The sequence below is a fragment of the Bubalus kerabau genome, chromosome 10 (assembly GCF_029407905.1).
Source record: "Bubalus kerabau isolate K-KA32 ecotype Philippines breed swamp buffalo chromosome 10, PCC_UOA_SB_1v2, whole genome shotgun sequence".
In the NCBI taxonomy this organism is placed as follows: Eukaryota; Metazoa; Chordata; class Mammalia; order Artiodactyla; family Bovidae; genus Bubalus; species Bubalus kerabau.
Window position 1 is genome coordinate 28072272 of NC_073633.1, and position 20905 is coordinate 28093176.

General features: G+C 38.7%; 1 pseudogene and 2 gene segments (V, D, J or C); all 3 read right to left on the bottom strand.

Moving 5' to 3' along the window:
- Positions 1-7936: 7936 nt before the first annotated feature.
- Positions 7937-8561, bottom strand: LOC129621945 (T cell receptor delta variable 1-like). The segment is given in 2 exon segments: positions 7937-8289; positions 8513-8561. Coding segments are annotated over 2 exon segments (402 nt in total).
- Positions 8562-13062: 4501 nt separating this feature from the next.
- On the bottom strand, positions 13063-13639 carry LOC129620447 (T cell receptor alpha variable 23/delta variable 6-like; annotated as a pseudogene).
- Positions 13640-18500: 4861 nt separating this feature from the next.
- On the bottom strand, positions 18501-19182 carry LOC129621946 (T cell receptor alpha variable 22-like). The segment is given in 2 exon segments: positions 18501-18919; positions 19122-19182. Coding segments are annotated over 2 exon segments (471 nt in total).
- Positions 19183-20905: the final 1723 nt, after the last annotated feature.

A 20905-nucleotide genomic window follows, 5' to 3' on the forward strand; every position in this document is an offset into this window, starting at 1 on the left:
TAGGTTTGTCATAGCTTTCCTTCCAAGAAGCAAGCATCTTTTAATACCATGGCTGCAATCATCTTCCACAGTGATTTTGGAGCCCAAGAAAATAAAGTCTGTGACTGCTTACACTTTTCCCCCATCTATTTGCCATGAATTTATGGGATCAGATGCCATGATCTTAGTTTTTTGAATGTTGAGTTTTAAGTCAATTTGTCACTGTCCTTCTTCACCCTCATCGAGAGGCTCTTTAGTTCCTCTTCTCTTTCTGCCATTAGAGTGGTATCATCTGCATATTTGAGGTTGTTGGTATTTCTCCTGGCAATCTTGATTCCAGCTTGTGATTCATCCAACCCAGCATTTCACATGATGTGAGATGTACTCTACATACAATGTAAATGAGCAGAGTGACAGTATACAGCCTTGACGTACTCCTTTCCCAATTTTGAACTGGTTTGTTGTTCCATGTCCAGTTTTAACTGTTGCTTCCTGACCTGCATGCAGGTTTCACACAAGGCAGGTAAGGTGTACTATTATCCTATCTATTTAAGAATTTTCTGGTTTGTTGTGATCCACACATTCAAAGGCTTTAGTGTAGTCAGTGAAGCAGAGGTAGATGCTTTTCTGGAATTCCCTTGCTTTTTCTGTGATCCAGTGAATGTTGGCAATTTGATTTCTTGTTCCTCTGCCTTTTCTAAATCCAACTTATACATTTGGAATTTCTTGGTTCACATACTGCTTAAGCCTACTTGAAGGATTTTGCACATTACCTTGCTAATCTATGAAAAGAGTGCAATTGTACAATAGTTTGAAGATTCTTTGGTATTGCCTTTCTTTAGTATTGGAATGAAAACTGACCTTTTCTACCACTGTGACCATTGCTGAGTTTTCAAAATTTGCTGGCAGAATGAGTATAGCACTTTAACAGTATCTTCATTTAGGATGTTAAAAGGTCAGCTGGAATTTCATCATCTGCACTAGCTTTGTTTGTAATAATGCTTCCCAAGGCCCACTAGACTTCACACTCCAGGATGTCTGGCTCTAGGTGAGTGACCATCGTGGTTATCTGTGTCATTGAGACCTTTTTTTGTACAGTTTTTCTGTGTATTCTTGCCACCTCTTCTTAATCTCTTCTGCTTCTGTTAGATTCTTGTCATTTCTGTCCTTTTTTGTGCCCATCATTGCATGAAATGTTCCCTTGGTATCTCTGATTTTCTTGAAGAGGTCTCTAGTCTTTCCCATTCTATTGTTCCCTGCTATTTCTTTGCATTGTTCACTTAAGAAAGATTTCTTATCTCTCTTTGCTATTCTCTGGAATTCTGCATTCATTTGGATATATCTTTCCCCTTCTTCTTTGTCTCTTACTTCTTTTCTCAGCTATTTGTAATCCCTTCTTAGAGAAATATTTTGCCTTCTTGCATTTCTTTTTCTTTGGGATGGTTTTGGTCACTGCCTTCTGTACAATGTTATGAACCTCCAACCACAGTTCTTCAGGAACTCCGTCTATGAGATCTAATCCATGAATCTATTTGTCACCTCCACTCTATAATCATAAGGTTCTTGATTTAGGTCATACCAAAATGGTCAATGGCAACCCACTCCAGTACTTTTGCCTGAAAAATTCCATGGATGGAGGAGCCTGGTAGGCTGCAGTCCATGGGGTCGCTAAGAGTTGGACACAACTGAGCGACTTTACTTTCACTTTTCAATTTCATGCATTGGAGAAGGAAATGGCAACCCACTCCAGTGTTCTGGCCTGGAGAATCCCAGGGACGGGGGAGCCTGGTGGGCTGCCGTCTATGGGGTCGCACAGAGTCGGACACGACTGAAGTGACTTAGCAGCAGCAGCAGCAAAATGGTCTAGTGGTTTTCCCTACTTTCTTCAGCTAAAGCCTGAATTTTGCAATAAGGAGCTCATGATCTTAGCCACAGTCGGCTCCAGATTTTCTTTTTGTGACTATATAGATTTCCTCCATCTTCAGCTGCAAAGGATATAATCAATCTGATGTCTGTATTAACCTTCTGGTGATATCCATGTGTAGGGTGGGCTCTCGTGTTGTTGGAAGAGGGAGTTTGCTATGACCAGTGTGTTTTCTTGGCAAAACTCTGTTAGCCTTTGTCCTGCTTCATTTCGTGCTCCAAGGCCAAACTTGCCTGTTGCTCCAGGTATCTCTTGACCTCCTATGCTTGCGTTCCAATCCCTTATGATGAAAAAGACATATTTTCTTGGTTGTAGTTCTAGAAAGTCTTGTAGATCTTGATAGAACCATTCTTCATAGATCTCTTTAGGTTCCAGTTTAAACTCATATTTTCACTGGCACTGAGACACACATTCATCCTGTTCTGGGTCAGGTCTTCCTCATATCCAAATCTTCTCCAAGGAGCCCTGTAAATGGTACACTCTGGATGACAATAAAAGTTTGAGACACTTTTCACAGCTAGGGAAGTTTTGTCTCATTTGTCAAAGATAAAAATAATTGGAACAATAAAACCTGTCCCATAGGATTTTGATATTTAAATTAGGTAATGAATTGGAAATGCATCCTACAGTGCCTGACATATAGTAAGGTCAATAAATATCAACTCTCTTTATTCTACTAAAACCTTCCTTTCCTTCAATGGCCAGGCTTGTGACCTACTTTTTCCCCCACGTCAGTTCAGTAATGGAATCTTCTAGGACATTTACTTAATCACTTACTTTCCTAGAGATAGTCACTGTTTTTCCTTATCCTTTTGGTGTGATAGCCAGCTAGTTGCTGAAAGGACACAGATGGATCAGGTGAGGCTTGATTTGGGTTTCCCTAAAAACAGTGAAATCAAGGACATATTGCATGTTTACTAGCTACTATTGGAGATAATATTTCTGAATTGGATCTCCAAGATTTTGCCATTATTATTAACTATTTTCACTTCATATTGGTTTATGAGCTTTTAATATATTCTGCATTTGATTCCCATTTTAGTAATATAGATTGCATATATAGCCTTCCAGTCACATTGACTTTCCACTTTCTTAGCAGTAATTTTTAACACAAAAGACAACCTAAAAATACACTTTCATGCTCATAAGACGCTTCCTTGACAGTTTTGTTTTCTTTAAAAACTTTGAGAATGCTTTTCTTTTGTGACTGCCATTGCTTGTGATGAGAACTCAGGCGTCATTCTTAATGGTGTTTCCCAGAACACAGCATATTGGTTTCTCCTGACTATTAGCAAGATTTTCTTCCACTAAATTAGACCCTTGGATTTGTCTTCAATGCCTTGCAAACTTCTGCCAAAACCACAGTGGTGAACTTGCAGAATACTTTATTCACCTTTATGACTTTTCACATAGCATTGCTCCTGAATAAGAAGCTTGCTTTATAGGAAGTCAAGTACAACAGTGAGTGGAGGTTCTTACTATGATAAAGAGGTTATGGAATGGGTAACGGATGAGGTAGTTATAAATACCAATTACAATCATGTGGTCATTTGCAGTAACAAAAGCTATAATAGTTATAAAATTATCTTCATTTTACAAGAATATATTTATGCATACATTAACCATTTTTTAACTTCTCTCTCCTCTTTGCCTGCCTGTAGTAAAAGAAAACATGCCACTACAATTTAATCTTACATCTCAGTGTATCTAAGTGGTTAAGATACAGAATTCAATGGGAGAGTGTGATTCGGCTAGATGAGGAAAGAACATCACCCGTAAATGGATAAATGAACTCGGTATTCTCTTTGAAGGAGAGAGCTGGTTTTGGTTGAATGAGGAATAATTACATCATAATAAACAGGAAGCATGTTCAGACTTAAATTGAAGAAAGTGGGGGAAAACCACTAAACCATTCAGCTATGACCTAAATCAAATTCCTTATGACTATTCAGTGGAAGTGAGAAATAGATTTAAGGGACTAGATCTGATAGACAGAGTGCTTGATGAACTATGGATGGAGGTTTGTACAGGAGACAGGGATCAAGACCATCCCCATGGAAAAGAAATGCAAAAAAGCAAAATAGCTGTCTGAGGAGGCCTTAAAAATAGCTGTGAAAAGAAGATAAGCCAAAAGCAAAGGAGAAAAGGAAAGATATACCCATTTGAATGCAAAGTTCTAAAGAACAGCAAGGAGAGATAAGAAAGCCTTCCTCAGCGATCAATGCAAAGAAATAGAGGAAAACAATAGAATGGGAAAGACTAGAGATCTCTTCAACAAAATTAGAGATACCAAAGGAACATTTCATGCAACGATGGGCTCAATAAAGGACAAAAATGGTATGGACCTAACAGAAGCGGAAGATATTAAGAAAAGGTGACAAGAATACACAGAAAAACTGTACAAAAAAGATCTTCATGACCCAGATAGTCATGATGGTGTGATTACTCACCTAAAGCCAGACATCCTGGAATGTGAAGTCAAGTGGGCCTTAGGAAGCATCACTACGAACAAAGCTAGTGGAGGTGATGGAATTCCAGTGGAGCTATTTCAAACCCTAAAAGATGATGCTCTGAAAGTGCTGCACTCAATATGTCAGCAAATTTTGAAAACTCAGCAGTGGCCACAGGATTGGAAAACGTCAGTTTTCATTTCAATCCCAAAGAAATGCAATGCCAAAGAATGCTCAAACTACCACACAACTGTACTCATCTCACACGCTAGTAATGCTCAAAATTCTCCAAGCCAGGCTTCAGTAATACCTAAACCATGAACTTCCAGATATTCAAGCTGGATTTAGAAAAGGCAGAGGAACCAGAAATCAAATTGCCAACATTTGTTGGATCATCAAAAAAGCAAGAAAGTTCCAGAAAAACATCTATTTCTGCTTTATTGACTATGCCAAAGCCTTTGACTGTGTGGATCACAATAAACTGTGGAAAATTCTGAAAGAGATGGGAATACCAGACCACCTGACCTGTCTCTTGAGAAACCTGTATGCAGGTCAGGAAGCAACAGTTAGAACTGGTCATGGAACAACAGACTGGTTCCAAATAGGAAAAGGAGTATGTCAAGAGTATATATTGTCACCCTGCTTATTTAACTTATATGCAGAGTATATCATGAAAAATGCTGGACTGGATGAAGTACAAGCTGGAATCAAGATTGCTGGGAGAAATATCAATAACCTCAGATATGCAGATGACACTACCCTTATGGCAGAAAGTGAAGAGGAACTAAAAAGCCTCTTGATGAAAGTGAAAGAGGAGAGTGAAAAAGTTGATTTAAAGCTCAACATTCAGAAAACTAAGATCATGGCATCCAGTCCCATCACTTCATGGCAAATAGATGGAGAAACAGTGGAAACAGTGGCTGACTATTTTTCTGGGCTCCCAAATCACTGCAGATGGTGACTGCAGCCATAAAATAAAAAGACGCTTACTCCTTGGAAGGAAAGTTATGACCAACCTAGACAGCATATTAAAAGGCAGAGACATTACTTTGCCAACAAAGGTCCATTTAGTCAAGGCTATGGTTTTTCCGGTGGTCATGTATGGATGTGAGAGTTGGATGATAAAGAAAGCTGAGTGCCTAAGAATTGACGCTTTTGAACTGTGGTATTGGAGAAGACTCTTGAGAGTCCCTTGGACTGCGAGGAGATCCAACCAGTCCATCCTAAAGGAGATCAGTCCTGGGTGTTTGTTGGAAGGACTGATGTTGAAGCTGAAACTCCAATATTTTGGCTACCTGATGCGAAGAACTGACTCATTGGAAATGACCCTGATGCTGGGAAAGATTGAAGGCAGGAGGAGAAGGGAATGATAGAGGATGAGATGGTTAGATGGCATCACTGTCTCAATGGACATGAGTTTGGGTAAACTGCAGGAGTTGGTAACAGGGAGGCCCGGCCTGCTGTGGTTTATTTGGTTGCAAAAAGTCAGACACGACTGAGTGACTGAACTGAACTGAAGAGGAAGCATAATTTTCCTGTTGTCCTTATTAGAAAGTTTTGTTCTTCAAAGAGATAATGATGAATCTTAGTTAACAAGGAGTGAAGTTAACTAGTTAAGCTCTATTACAGTGGCTTTGTACTGTGTCAACTTAACTATCTGGAAATCTGTTTCCCAGAATCTGTATTGTTCTGGTTTATGGTTGGCCATGAAAGAGGTCTGCATAGGATTTGGAAGGTACTTGTCATGTAGTAGCCATGTTTCTATGTTCCACAGGTTGGTGCAGGGCTCCAGGGACTATGGCAACTCATAATGTTGCTGCTGATCAGGTAGTTCAATTTATTGTTGACTCACAACTCCTCAACCTTCCACCAGATCTCTTACTCATGTTATCTTTGTCTTTGACCAAGTATGCTTGTAGCATGATGGCAAATGACATCCACTTCTCCTGAAGGTCACCCAGTACTGTCAGCCTAAAGGAGGTAAGAGAAAAAGACAAGTTTCGGTGTACCTTGTGGGTTCCATTGTCCTCATGTTATTTCCATACATGTCACAGTCTGTCCATGCTTTTGTCCACATCCAACTTTCCTTCACAAATGTTACTCTGGTTGACCTACAGTGAATTCAGACACAACACCATATACAAATATAACATTTTTAATCTGGATTTACTGTTGGAATACAAATGGAACAGACTCTTCCACTGGCTCTAGCCCCTGCCTGTGAATAATCCTTATCAGTTCAGTGGCTCAGTGGTGTCTGACTCTTTGTGACTCCATGGACTACAGTACACCAGGCCTTTCTGTCCATCACCAACTCCCAGAGCTTGCTCACACTCATGTCCATTGAGTCGGTGATACCATCCAACCATCTCATCCTCTGTCATCCCCTTCTCCTGTCTTCAATCTTTCCCAGTACCAGGGTCTTTTCCAATGAGTCAGTTCTTCTCATCAGGGGGCCAAAGTATTGGAGTTTCAGCTTCAACATCAGTCCTTCCAGTGAATATTCAGGACTGATTTCCTTTAGGATCAATGGGTTTGATCTCCTTTCAGTCCAAGGGACTCTCCCCAGGTCTCCTATATTGCAGGCAGATTCTTTACCAGCTGAGCCACAAGAGAAGCCGAATAATCCTTATAACTAATCTCTTACTCTACATCACTGGTAGTTCTCCTTCCCTGAATATGCCCTGACACGATGTCTAAGAGGAAAGGGCTGTATGATAAGTCACTTCAGTTATGTCCTACTCTTTGTGACCCTGTGGACTGTAGCCCCCCAAGCTTCTCTGTCCAAGGGATTCTTCAGGCAAGAATACTAGAGCAGGTTGTCATGCCCTCCTCAAGTGGAACTTCCCAAATCAGGGATCAAATCTGTGTCTCTTACGTGTCCTGCATTGGCAGGCGAGTTCTTTACCCCTACTGCCTGGGAAGCCCTAAAAGGAAAGAACTAAGGAAATGATTTTCATGTTACTATATATACTATTGGAAAAAGAAATGGCAACCCACTCCAGTATTCTTGCCTAGAGAATCCTGTGGACAGAGGAGCCTGGTGGGCTGCTATCCATAGGGTTGCACAGAGTCGGACACAACTGAAGCGAGTTAGCATGCATGCATGTGTTAAAGAAGGAAATGGCAACCCACTCCAGTGTTCTTGCCTGGAGAATCCCAGGGATGGAGGATCCTGGTAGGCTACCTCCTATGGGGTCACACGGAATCAGACACGACTAAAGTGACTTAGCTGTGGCTGTATATATACTATATATGATGATATATAATGATAATATATATACTATATATTTCAGATACTATATCAAGATTTGTGATGTGAGGATCTTTAGGTGAAAGTGTCATTTTATATTATTATGGGGCAAGTTTTCAAATTTAGACAACTTTACACATGTTCTGTATGGTTGATTTAAAGTCAAAAATTCAAGAGGAGAATGTACCAGGAGAAAGTTACTCTGGACACCTGCTTCCATATGACACGGAAGGAGCTTTTATTTATAATTAAATCTTCTGATCCAGACCACAGATGAAGCAACCACAGGACTACCATTTATTGTCTGGGATCTGCAGGTGTGTATTTCAGCTAGGGTCCTACAGCAGAGAGGCTTTCTCTTATTAAGCTTGGGGGTTTTTGTTCAGCTTTTCCTATTACTTTAAGCACTGTGAGTTCCCAGAGAGCACAGAAGTACTTTGCAGAATCTTCCAATTGTAAAGTTGAAATGGTGAGGCTGGATGATTTACGTGATCTCTCAACATTTATAGAGTAGCGGCCATCCCTTGTAAGGAAAATCATCTCTCCACTGGGAAGCTGCTTGTACCAAAAAATGCTATAACTGCTCTGACTTGTTTCATACCGACATTTCAGGGTAACTGACTCCCCAACTGGACTGGATGTGTCTGGCTGGTCTTGAATAACTTTCTGGGCTACACTGGATCCTTTGGGGGAAATCAGAAAACAGAGATGAAACAGTGAATAAAATAATGTAGGAATTAGACTCATTTAGGACCACTCCCCCCACCCCACAAAACAAACTGAAATCATAAGATGCTTGGTTTTCTCCATTCCTCCTTTCCTCCCCAAGTCCCTGTGAAGCATCACATGCCTAAGTGCAGGCCTTTCACCCTGAACACACACACCCAGGTTTGGGAGCATCCCTACCAGAGAAGGTGAAGGCCAGGAACACCCAGAGCAGGCTGGAGAGCGGCATGAGGCATGGATTCCCCTGCACAATTGTGCTCAGTTTTGCCTCAAGCTGAGAGTGTCTTTGTGCTCCTGGCAGCACATATACATATAAACCTCAGGTCCTGTGTGACTCCTTCAAACAGGAAGTGGGATTTGTCATTTGCATACGTCATGTGGTCTGTGCACAGACGGGAAAAAAATTCTGGCTTACCACAAAGTTTTACACTCTCAATTTTTCTTTCACTGGTAATTAAGTTAGGCTGATCCTGAAAGGGGGCTTCACAAAAGCAATTAGTAATAAAGGTTTGAGCTGAGGGGAATTGAGGAACAAGCTAGGTGACATTCACTGATAATTATTCAACACAATAATTTTGCCATCCCCTTTAAAACAGCATTTGATTTTTGTTTTTGAACTTTTTATTATAGTTGATTTACAGTGTTGTGTTAGCTTATGCTGTACAGCAAAATGAAATATCCATCAACAGAGGAGTGGATAAAAATGTGGAACATATGTGTAATGAAATTGTTGCCGTTGTTGTTTAGTTGCTAAGTCATGTCCCACTGTTTTTCAACCCCATGGACTGTACCCCTCCAGACTGCTTTGTCCATGGAATTTCCCAGACAAGAATACTGGAGTGGGGTACCATTTTCTTCTCCAGGGGTTCTTCCTGACCCAGGGGTCAAACCTGTGTCTCCTGCTTGGCAAATGCATTCTTTACTGCAGGGCCACCAGGGAAACCCATGATGAAACCATTCAGCTATAAAAAAAGAATAAAATAATGCCATTTGGTGCAACATGAACAGATCTAAAATAAAATTTAGTATAAGCTACAAACCCTTCTTGTAATCTATTTACTAGTCATTTATTTAGCTTACAATTATATTGCTCCATCCAGAATCTAAGTACTTTATTTAAAAATTCACAGATCTTTGGTCTTCTTGGTAAAATGTAGTCTTATCCAAAATTTTTAATGTATTTTTTTCTGAGTTTTAGGGCTCTACTTAGTTTTTTCAATATGTAAAATTACTTTGACATCAAATGATAAAAAAAAATTAGTCCTTCTGACTTTAAGAGTCTATTCTATTGATTGTGTTTATATGAATTTATGACAGGAATAAAATAATTATACTTTTGAAACATGATATTGAGTCTTATTTATTAGATTTTGAGAAGGATCAGAATATTCAGTCTCATTGCCTCCATAAGCAGAATTGTACTTATTAGATCATGTGTCTTGGAATTGTCCTCATGTCGCATTTTCTATCCCACTGGCCCAAATTGTTCAGTCTCACTAGTTAGTTGCTTATTATTTTTTCTTCTTGCAAAATACAGTTTAGATAAGCATGCTGGATCTTTCTGTGCCATAGTATTATAATGCACTCAAACAAAAAACTTAATACCTACAAGCTGTATCTACACCATAGATGGTGATGCATGAAGTTTTGTAAACTGTTACATGTTCATCGAATGCAGGAGGAGACAGGGATGACAGAGGATGAGATGGTTGGATGGCATTACCAACTCAATGGACGCGAGTTTGTGTAAGCTCGGGGAGTTGTTGATGGACAGGGAAACCTGGCATGCTGCAGTCCACTGGGTCGCAAAGAGTCAGAAACAACAGAGTGACTGAAGTGAACTGAACTGACATGTTCATTTAGAATACAGTTGTCAATCTTCCATTTAGTTTCATCATTTTAATGGATGAATTAATAAAAAGAATCAAAGGCATAGAGATAATAGAAAAGAAAGTACAGACAAGGTCTTTAAAACAGTGTCAATTCCTTGGTTTTAAGTTCCTTGAGTGGTGTCGTTAATGACTGATACTTGGAGGAGAGTGCATATTTAGTTGAAACATTTTCTCTCCTGTCCCATTTCACCTCTGAGTGCTGTCAGGCAGCTGATGCCTTGGTTTGCTTGTATCTTAAAAGAAGAGATCATGAATGCTCACAGCAGCCTGGGCAGCAGCATGATATTGTACATGTAGCATATATATTTATATATAACAATTATATACATTATATATACCAGAAAATTGATATTGATAAAATATTTTTAAAATATAAATGATAATCTGATACATCAGTTTTATATGCACTTTTTTATGCATAGCTCTATGAAATCTTATCACAGGTGTAGGTTTTTGTACCATTACAAAAATCCTGATACAGAATTGTTACATATCTAGAGAAAACGATTTTCATACTATCTCCACTCCTGCAACTCATGATAACGCCTAGAAACTACTGATCTTTTGATGTCTATATTTTGTCCGTTTGAAAATTCTGAAAAGCAAACTCATACATTATGTATGCAATTGTAATAATATAGTGTGTAAGCATGTACCATGTAGTCTTCCGAGATACTTTTTTCACTCACCATTGAGATCCATCTAGGTTATTGCATGTATCAATAGAAATTTCCTTTAATCACTACAGACTGTCCCCAGCTTATGATGAACCAACTTAGAATTTTTGACTTTATGGTTATGAGAAAGGTATATATACATTCACTAGAAACCATACTTTGTATTTTCAATTTTTATCTTTCCCCATGCTGGTAACATGCTGTATACATTCTCTAATGATGCTGAACAGCAACAGCAAGCTGAGCTCTCAGTCAGCCCTGGGATCGTGAGGGTAAACCACTGATCCACTACAACCATTCTGCACTCATACAGTCCTTCTGTTTTTCACTTTCAGTACCACACCTTAAGGTTAGGCTAGGCTAGACTCTGATTCACAGTGTTTATTATATTCATTTTCTACTTATGATATTTTCAACTTAAACTGGTTTATTGAGACTTAACCCTATTTCAAGTTGAGATAGATCTATAAGTAATACTTTATTGTATGGGTGTACGACAGCATATTTATCTATTCACACAATGAAGAACACTTGGCTGGTTCCCAGCTTTTGGCCATCACAAACACAGCTGCCATGAATATTCATGTACGGATTTTTGTGTGAACACGGTTTTCATTTCTCAAGTATAAATGCTCATAAAGGAGTATGATTGCTGAGCTGTAAGGTGAGTGAATATTTAAGTTTATGTGGAACTCCTAAACTGTCTTCCAGAATGACTGTACCATTTTCCCACCAGAAGTGTATGAGTGATCCACTTTATCTACATCATTGCCAGAACTTGGTATCATCAATATTTTTCATTTTAGCCTTTAAGCAAGATGTGGACTGGTATCTCACTGTGGCTTTAATTTGCATTTCCCTGATGGTTAATGATGTTGAACATCTGTTTACATGTTTATTTACATGGTTATTTCCCTAAAACAAAGATCTTGCATGAAGTGTCTGGGTGAACCTGTTGTTCGTTTTCAGTTAGATTGCTTGTTTTCTTCCTGCTGAGTTTAGAGAGTACCTTGTATTCTGAATACCATCCTTTGATGAAAATACATTGTGAAAATATTTCCTGCCATTCTGTGGTTTGTCTTTTTCATTCTCTTAATAGTATCTTTCACAGAGCAAGCTTTTTTAATTTTGATGAAATAGTTTATTTTTTATGGATTGTGATTTCAGTGTCATGACAAAAATCATCTTGTCTAACAATTGGTCCTGAAGATTTTATTTTTTTTTTCAAAAGGATTCATAGTTTTATATTTCACACATGGAAGTATGGTCCATTTTGAGATTCTCCTTAAATTTTTGTATCAGGTGTGAGATTTAGGCCAAGTTTCAGTTACTTGCCTAAATCATTTGCTTGTATCATTCCTCCATTGAATTGTCATTGCACCTTTGTCAAAAAGTCAGATTTCCCAACTTTCTCCACATCCCCACTTGGGATAACTCAGTAGCATATACTTGTTAATGAATTTTATTATCCTTTTTGTATTTTTTATTATATATATATTTTTTATATTGGAGTATAGCCAATTAATGCTGTAAAAGTTTCAGGTGTACACCAGAGGGAGTATATTGGATTAACACTGTAGCATCTGTATTATTGCTTACTTTTCATTCCTTATAGTTATAATTTGTGCTTTCTCTTTTTTCACCATGATAATTTTACCTAGGAATGTATATTTTATTAATCATTTTAGCAAAATTAACTTGGTATCTCATAGCTATTTCTATCATTTTCTATTTTACCAATTTGACATTTTTTATTATGTTCTTGTTTCAGTTTACATTAGTTGTAATTTTTCTTCTTTTTTGTTGAAAGCTTGCATAATTGTTTTCTCAGCCTTTTTCTTCAGCAGTATAAGCATTTAAAAAGATAAATCTCTCCTATGTAAAATATTAACTGTATCTCATAAATATTTGTATGTATGTGTTCTCACTATATTTTCTTTCAAAATATTTTCTTATAGCCCACTAATTATTTCTTTAGTGGGTTTTCTTAAAGTTTAATGCCTAAATTCCAAATATTTGGGAGTTTCTAAACATATCTTTTTGCTATTGATTTTCTAAGTCAATTCTAATTTTGATCAAAGAATAAATTCTATATAATTTCAGTTTTCTTAAATATATTGAGACTTTTTATGCACAAACCAATGTGTGTGTGTGTATTTATCTACATGGCAGGGTGAGTCTGGAGCCTCGGCTGCAGATCTGGGTACAGGCCCAGATGCCTGGGGAGCACTGCGCACTTGCTGCACAGAAGTAGGTGGCTGAGTCTCCAGGCTGGGACGCTGTGATGTGCGGTGAGAGCTGTTTGGCACTCGTACTGAGGAAAACCGTGAGTCTTCCATCTTCCTTTTTATTCATAACTGAACCTATGACAATCAAGAATACAAGGCCTTTACCAGGGTATTGACTGTACCATGAGAAGTAGTCAAATGTTCTCCTCGCCTACAGTCCAGAATGGAAATCTCTCCTTCCTGGACTATCAAAGATTGAGGGCTCTGTTTCACCTGCTGTTGGTCATTTTTTTCCTTCTCTTGTCCACCCACCCCTGTTTAAAGAGATAAAAAGTCATTAGGTCCACGGATTAATATTTCCTTCTTAAAGTTCCTATCTGCATGAATTTGTCCATTCCCCAATTTTCTCATTCCCCTTAATTAATGAGATATCTTAGTTTTCGTCCACCACAACCCACAGTCTAAGTGAAACCACAGAAGTATAAATGATGCTCCCAGAATCTTGTCCATTGTTCTTGGCACCAAAGGTCAGTGACAACTCATGTTCCTCTTCTGGTCTTCTCAACCAGCTACAACTCTGACTTTAAGTTCACATCTGCTTTAATGCCTTCAACAGACCCCATCCTCTTACAAGTGCTTTCACGTAAACCAATCTCTCTCAAAGAAAGTATTCCCCATATTGAGACTAGAATTGCTGTCAATTAACTTCATTGGGAATCAGAAACACTCTGCTTACACATGGGTAAAGAGCAGGTTAGAATTTCTCTCCTGCTCTCCACCTCTTCCTTTTCTTAACACCTCCTAGAAAAACTCATATATCAGGACAGCACGATATGTTAATGGAGATTACATTATTTTACAATAGGAAAGAGAGACACCCATGAAGTTACAAATTAGTGGGCAGAGGGATATTTCTTTTTTTTTAATTATAAATACTAATTAAAGTCTATTGAAGATACACAGAAGCATAATATATATCATTACAAGATAAAGTCATGGATCCAAACAGAGAAAATATACAGCCCTTTTGCCATGATGGAACTTCAATTTTGCCACAATCTTTCAGATGTGTCCACATTTTACATGACCCTAAAAAATGGTAGAAAACCAATCAAGTTCAATTTATACTTTTCCTAAAATATAAATTAGGCAAATGGAATATTTCCAAGGTGATGGATCCTAAGCTGACATTCGGGTTGCTCAGAATACTTTTGATAAGGGTTGAAGTATAAAAAGTGAGTTTTAAATTATGAATCTGTACAGATTTAAGACATCCGCATACTCTGTCATTTCCTTCACACACATCGGTATCACAGATGTTCCTCAGCTTCTGCTGTCAGTAAGATCACATGACCATTTCTGCTGATATTTTATCAGAGAGAGAATAAAACAACCCACCACTTCTGGATGGTGAAGATGATTCTGGAAAATACAATATCAAGGGTCAAAGAGTAAGAGGTCTGAAGGAAAGGTTGGGGAGGAAATACCCAGGGTCAGGAGAGAAACATGGGTTTGTGAGTAAAAAATGTTCTTCATTGCTTAGGGAGCAGAGCAGTGTGAAGATTAAAGCGGATAGTGCTGGGGAAGACATGTAGACGTGGCTAGAAAGAGATGAGGGTTGGTTGGATAGGCAAAGAAAGTTCAAAGACAAATGTGAACATTGGAGAATTTGACTTGAATAATAGCAAAAGCAGTGAAACCTGCTTTTTTGTTGTTGTTGTTCCCAGGAATAAGTGTCACAGTGGCCATATTAGACATTGTTGGCACCTTGCTCAAGTTTTCTCAGAAGCTTCATCTGTGCTCAGTCCCCAAATTCTGTGTTTTGCTGCCAGCAGCTTAGATAACAACTGATTTCTGTGACTATCCAATTCTTCTGTCTAAGTGGTACAGTGTAGTCTGACATGTGCTCTAGCGCTCCCCACAAAATCAGGCAGACAGAACATCAGGAACCTCTGAAATCTTCCTCTTGTTTGGCCTTTTCCCTTTCCCTAGTCAGTGGGCTTCCCAGGTGGTGCTAGTGGTAAAGAAGCCACCTGCCAAGGCAGGAGACCTGAGAGACTCCAGTTCAATCCCTGGGTCGGGAAGATCCCCATGGAGAAGGAAAGGGCAACCCAGTCCAGTATTCTTGCCTGGAAAATCTCACGGGCAGAGGAATTTGGCGGATCTTCCTCTCGAGGTCTTATTCTGAGACAGAGGACCTAACACAGAGAGTATTTAAATAGTTTGTTCATCATTTTCATTCTTGAAAAATTACACTACTTCTCATAATTATGCTATCTTTGATATGCTAATATTATATATTATAAAAACCAACACTAATAATGCTTTCTGTTGAAGAGTCAAAACTTAGAAGATATGACTGTTAATCTTTATACTATGGGTAATAGCTCTAAGTACAACTAGAGTTTCATAAAATATAGGATATTCCTGTTTTTCAATATTGATACTCTCAGAAAACATGATTGTATTAATATGGAGATCCATGGTAGAATTATATTTGTGGCAGGTTTAGGCTAAAGACAAGAAGACAGCTTTCTTTGTCGATGGAGAAAGCCAATGAATCTCAAAGAAAAGCTCACCTGTTGATTATATTCTGTCTAATCCTATTCTATTTGTGCTAATAATATAAATAAAAGGCTGTACCTTCCAGAATGACTTTGTGAGTTGATCTATGGATACACTCCCCAACAAAACAGTTAAAACAGATAAAAATTATTTTTAAGAAACTAAAGCCTTTGGACATAGTCTTTAGGTTATATAGCATCTAAAAAGGGTAACAGAGACACATTTATTCATAAAATGTACTAAATCTCCATGATAGCAGAAAGAATCTGTGGCAATTGTACCATGACCCACTCCCCATCCCCAGCTCAACATGATGGAAGTTCTACTCAAGGTGGATACAACCAAGAACACAAGGCTCCTTCTCTCTCCAGTTTGCAGTGTAGGGTTATCATATCTCCTACAGAGGGGCTGGCTGCTGTCCTTTCTTACCTCCCCCAGGTCTGTGTTACAGAAACTGTATTACAAACAAAACTAAGAATGTACCCAAGACTATATCCTTTGAGGAACAACATCATACATAGGCTGCACAGTGTGGGAAAAAACGAACTTAACTGAAATAGTCAAGTCACTAGGCAAATAAACAAGCAGACAACAGTAAGTGCCAGAGTGGTGGAAAATGGATATACAGAGTTGCTCTAATAAATGTGGTGGCCTGAATAAGGACTCCCAAAGTTATTCAAGTCCAAATTCCTGGAATCTAAAATATGACTGTAAAAGAAACAGATCAATTTCTGAACACACAGTCTTCCAAGACTGAATGTGAAAGAGAAAGAAAATTTGAACAGACCAATTACTAGTATTGAAGTTGAACCAGTAATCAAAAAACTCCTGAGAAACAGAAATCCAGGGCAATATGCTTCAAAAAGAAATTCAACTGAATATTTAAAAAAAATTAGTACCCACACTTTACAAATTATTCATAAAAATCAAAGATGAGGAAATGCTCTCAATCTCATTCACTGAGGCCTACAATATCCTGATACCAAAACCAGGCAAAGATTCTACAAAAGAGAAAATTCAGGCCAATATTGCTGATGAATATAGACAAAAAAATTCTTAACAAAATAGTAGCAAACTAAATTCAACAAAACATGAAAAGAATCATGCATCATGATCAAGAGAGATTTATTTCAGGTGTGCAAGGATGGTTCACAATCCACAAATCAAGCAAGATGAAATACCATGTTAACAGAATAAAGGATTAAAATTACATGACTATGTCAATAGATGCAGACAAAGATTTTGACAAGATTTAACATTCATGATAAAAAAACTGTCAGAATATTTGGTATAAAGAGAGCATGACTCAAAATAAAGATAATTTGTTACAAATCTACAGCTGACATCATACTAAATGGTGGAAAACTAAATCTTTTTCTCTTAGATCAGTAACAAGACAAGGATGCAACTCTCACAATTTCTATTTCCCATAGTACTGGAAGTCCTAGCCTCAGTAACCAGACAGGAAAAAGAAATAATTGGTATCCAAGTTGTAAAGAAAGAGGTAAACTGTCTCTAATTACAGACAGTATGCTACTCCATACAGAAAATTGTAAAGATGCTAAAAAACTAATAGAAACAATCAACAAAGTTAATTACAAGTTTCAGGATACAAGGTTAATATACAGAAATCTGTTGCATTTCTATACACTAAAAGTAGCTATCAGAAAGAGAATTTAAGAATACAATCCAATTTCTAGTTGAATTTTGAAAAATCAAAAGTATCTAGGAACAAATTTAACCAATGAGGTGAAAGACCTGTACTCTGAAAACTGTAAGACATTGATGAAAAGAATTTAAAATGATGTAAATTGAAAAAGGAAGCTGAGAGGGCTATAGTAAATAAGAGTCCATGGCTTTTCATTGGCTGAGTCCTTGACAGGAAATAAGAGGCATCTTTCATCTTCCCTTTGCCCTCCACTATGTCCACAAGCCATGAGAGTTTCCCTTGTCTCCCAACACTTCCTTGGTGGCTCAGATGGGAAAGCATCTGCCTACAGTGAGGGAGACCCGGGTTGGATCCCTGGGTCAGAAAGATCCCCTGGAGAAGGAAATGGCAACTCACTCCAGTATTCTTGCCTGGAAAATGCCATGGACAGAGGAGCCTGGTAGGCTACAGTTCATGGGGTCACAAAGAGTCAGACACTGAGCGATTTCACTTTCACTTTCTGTTTAATAATTTTTTATAGTTTATAAGACAGAGACGTAAAGATATTTGACTCCAAAAGAGGAAGGAGCTATGGTGATGGGAGCGAGAAGTTCTAGTGATTCAAGAAGGAGTCACGAACTTAAGAATTTAGTTGGCCTTCCAAAGCTAAAAAAGGCAAGGAAATGGATTATCCCTTAGATCTCAAGAAGGAATCAACTTTGCCAGACCTTAACTATAGACAGTGAAATGGATTTAAGATTTCTTGCATCCAGAATAATTTTCTTCTAAGTTACCAAGCTCATATTGAACATTGAGTAAGGTTTATTGTTGATGTTCACTTTGCTGCACTTGTAGGATGGGATGATGCAAGTGTCTGTTGGGACACATTCTGGTGAGGCAGATCTGAACATTCTTGAGTCATCTAACTAATCAGGATAACAACTTTATTGGAGTTATATTTTTTTCTTTGAATTCTTTTCACTTTTTACCATTTTTCAGTTCAGCATACGGTGGTTAAATATTTATTTTATTTTTGTCCTCTTATCAGCTTTTCTGCTAGTTTCAAGTTAGAAGTCTATAGTGCAGAAGGAAATGTAGATTGAGAAAGGAAGATAAAGACCAAAATTCATAATCTGTAGGGCCAAAAAGTGTCTGTGATTAAAACTGTACTGGTGTAGGTAAGAAATAATCTGCACTGCAAATGCCCTGTGGTGGCCTCACAGTGTGACTGTGGCTGGAGGAGGGGCTGAGCCCACAGAGGGTTTGTGTAGAGGCTGCAGGTGCCTGGGGAGCACTGTGTTGCACAGCACAGAAGTAAGTGCCTGAGTCTGTGGTCTGCGAAGAGGAAATGTGCAGTGAGCTGCGGCGTTCTTTAGGGATTGTTGTGGCATTTAATCTTCCATTCTGCTTTGTTCCTGAAGGAATGTTAAACAGGTGGATAAGGCGGCCACTGGGTTTCTGAAGATACCACTGTACATTGTTCACAGAGGCAGAAAAATTACACCTCAGCACGTGGCTGGCTCCCTCCTGGAGACTCAGGGCTGGGGGACTCTGCTCCACATCCAGCCCTTGCACACCTGATGAGAAACAGAAACAGTCACAGGAGAAGGTCATTGTAAATCTGACAAAACCTTGAAACTGACCCCCCTCACATATACAACTCCCATAGATGATGAGAAGGATAGAAAGTCTGCAGGACTTGTCAGCTCCTCTCCCTCCCTTAACAATACAGCAGCTGCTCAATCCTTCAGATGCCCCTCTGGGGCAGCCCCAACTCACAGCAAACCTGGGCAAACAAAAGCCCCAGCACAGTGCCTGCTAGCCTCTTCATGATGCTTCCTCTTCTTACTGAGACATTTTCAATGTGAGACACTTCACTAAACCCAAGGGGGGCAGTGTCATAAGCTGTGGTGGAAATGTTCCTCCTCCTGCAGCCAGTCAGCTCACCCAACAAGTCCTGCTCAGGCCCTCACTTTGTGAAAGGACACCCCACCCTCCCACCTCAACCAATTCAGAATGGGCTGGCGAGGAGTGGAGGACAGTGGGAAATATAAAGGTCATTATTTTGGACTTGAGGGGCATTTTCTAAGAACATTGCAAAGAAGGCAGACTCTGATTTGGAATTTGTGGAGGATTTTAGGGAAGCTGCTGCTGCTGCTGCGAAGTCGCTTCAGTCATGTCCGACTCTATGCGACCCCATAGATGGCAGCCCACCAGGCTCCCCCATCCTTGGGATTCTCCAGGCAAGAACACTGGAGTGGGTTGGCATAATTTTAGTCTCAGATGGCATGGATGCAGAAGATTCTTGCATGGTGAATTATTATTTCTCAGGAGTTCTCAGGATCCTTTTTTTTTTTTTTTTTCTTTTGCATCTCCTGTGTACTCCCCTGTGATTCTAAAGGGTGGTCATGAATCAGCACAGTATTCATAGCAGTCTTGGCTGGAACACTTTGCAATATTAAGCAGTTTTATTTTAAAATTATATATATATTTATTCTAGACTGAACCTACGTAAAGAGTTATATTGTTTTTAGTCTCTAGATGGGCATTGAAATTAGAATTGCAAATCGTTTTATTTTTTTTAAAACATACAATTTAAAAATAAATTTTAAATAAAATTTCAGGTTTAAATACATCATTTTATTTACTTTGTTATTTTTTTAATTAGAGGATATTGTTTACATTGTTGTGTTAGCTTCTGCCATACAACAACACAAATCAGTCATGGTTAAATATACATATATATATATACCATCCCTCTTGAGACTTCCTCCCCTTTCCCATCCCAACCCTCTAGTTTCTCACAGAGCACCAGTATGGGCTCCATCTGTTATACCGCACTTTCCCACTAGTTATTTGTTTTACACTAAATACATCTTAATTGTTGATTATTGTTATTTGTATTCTGCTTTTTACCTCTGCTGCTAAGTCACTTCAGTCGTGTCCGACTCTGTGAGACCCCATAGATGGCTTCCCATCAGGCTCCACCGTCCCTGGGATTCTCCAGGCAAGAACACTGGAGTGGGTTGCCATTTCCTTCTCCAATGCGTGAAAGTGAAAAGTGAAAGTGAAGTCGCTCGGTCTTATCCGACTCTCAGCGACCCCATGGACTGCAGCCCACCAGGCTCCTCTGTCCATGGGATTTTCCAGGCAAGAGTACTGGAGTGGGGTGCCATTGCTTTCTCCTTTTACCTCTAGTAGGTTATTTTAAAAGAACTAAGAATTTTTTAAAACATATGAAAATCAAGTCTGTGTTTTTCTCAGAGTTTATGAATAATAATGGTTCCCTAATATGGATTTAGAGATAAAAGGGATAGAAAATGAGGACTTGTATATTTTCACTGAAGTAAAACTGAAATGATGTGCAGACACTGGGATCTGATGAACAGTTCGAGACTGTTGCAAATGTTAACTAAAGGAATTGTGAGAAATAGTGTAGAAACATTATTATTATTATTATTATTGGGCACACAGTAGATATTAGAGAAATACAATTAGAAGATGTAGAAGAGGAGGAGGAGCTAAGATGGTGGAGGAGTAGGACGGGGAGAACACTTTCTCCA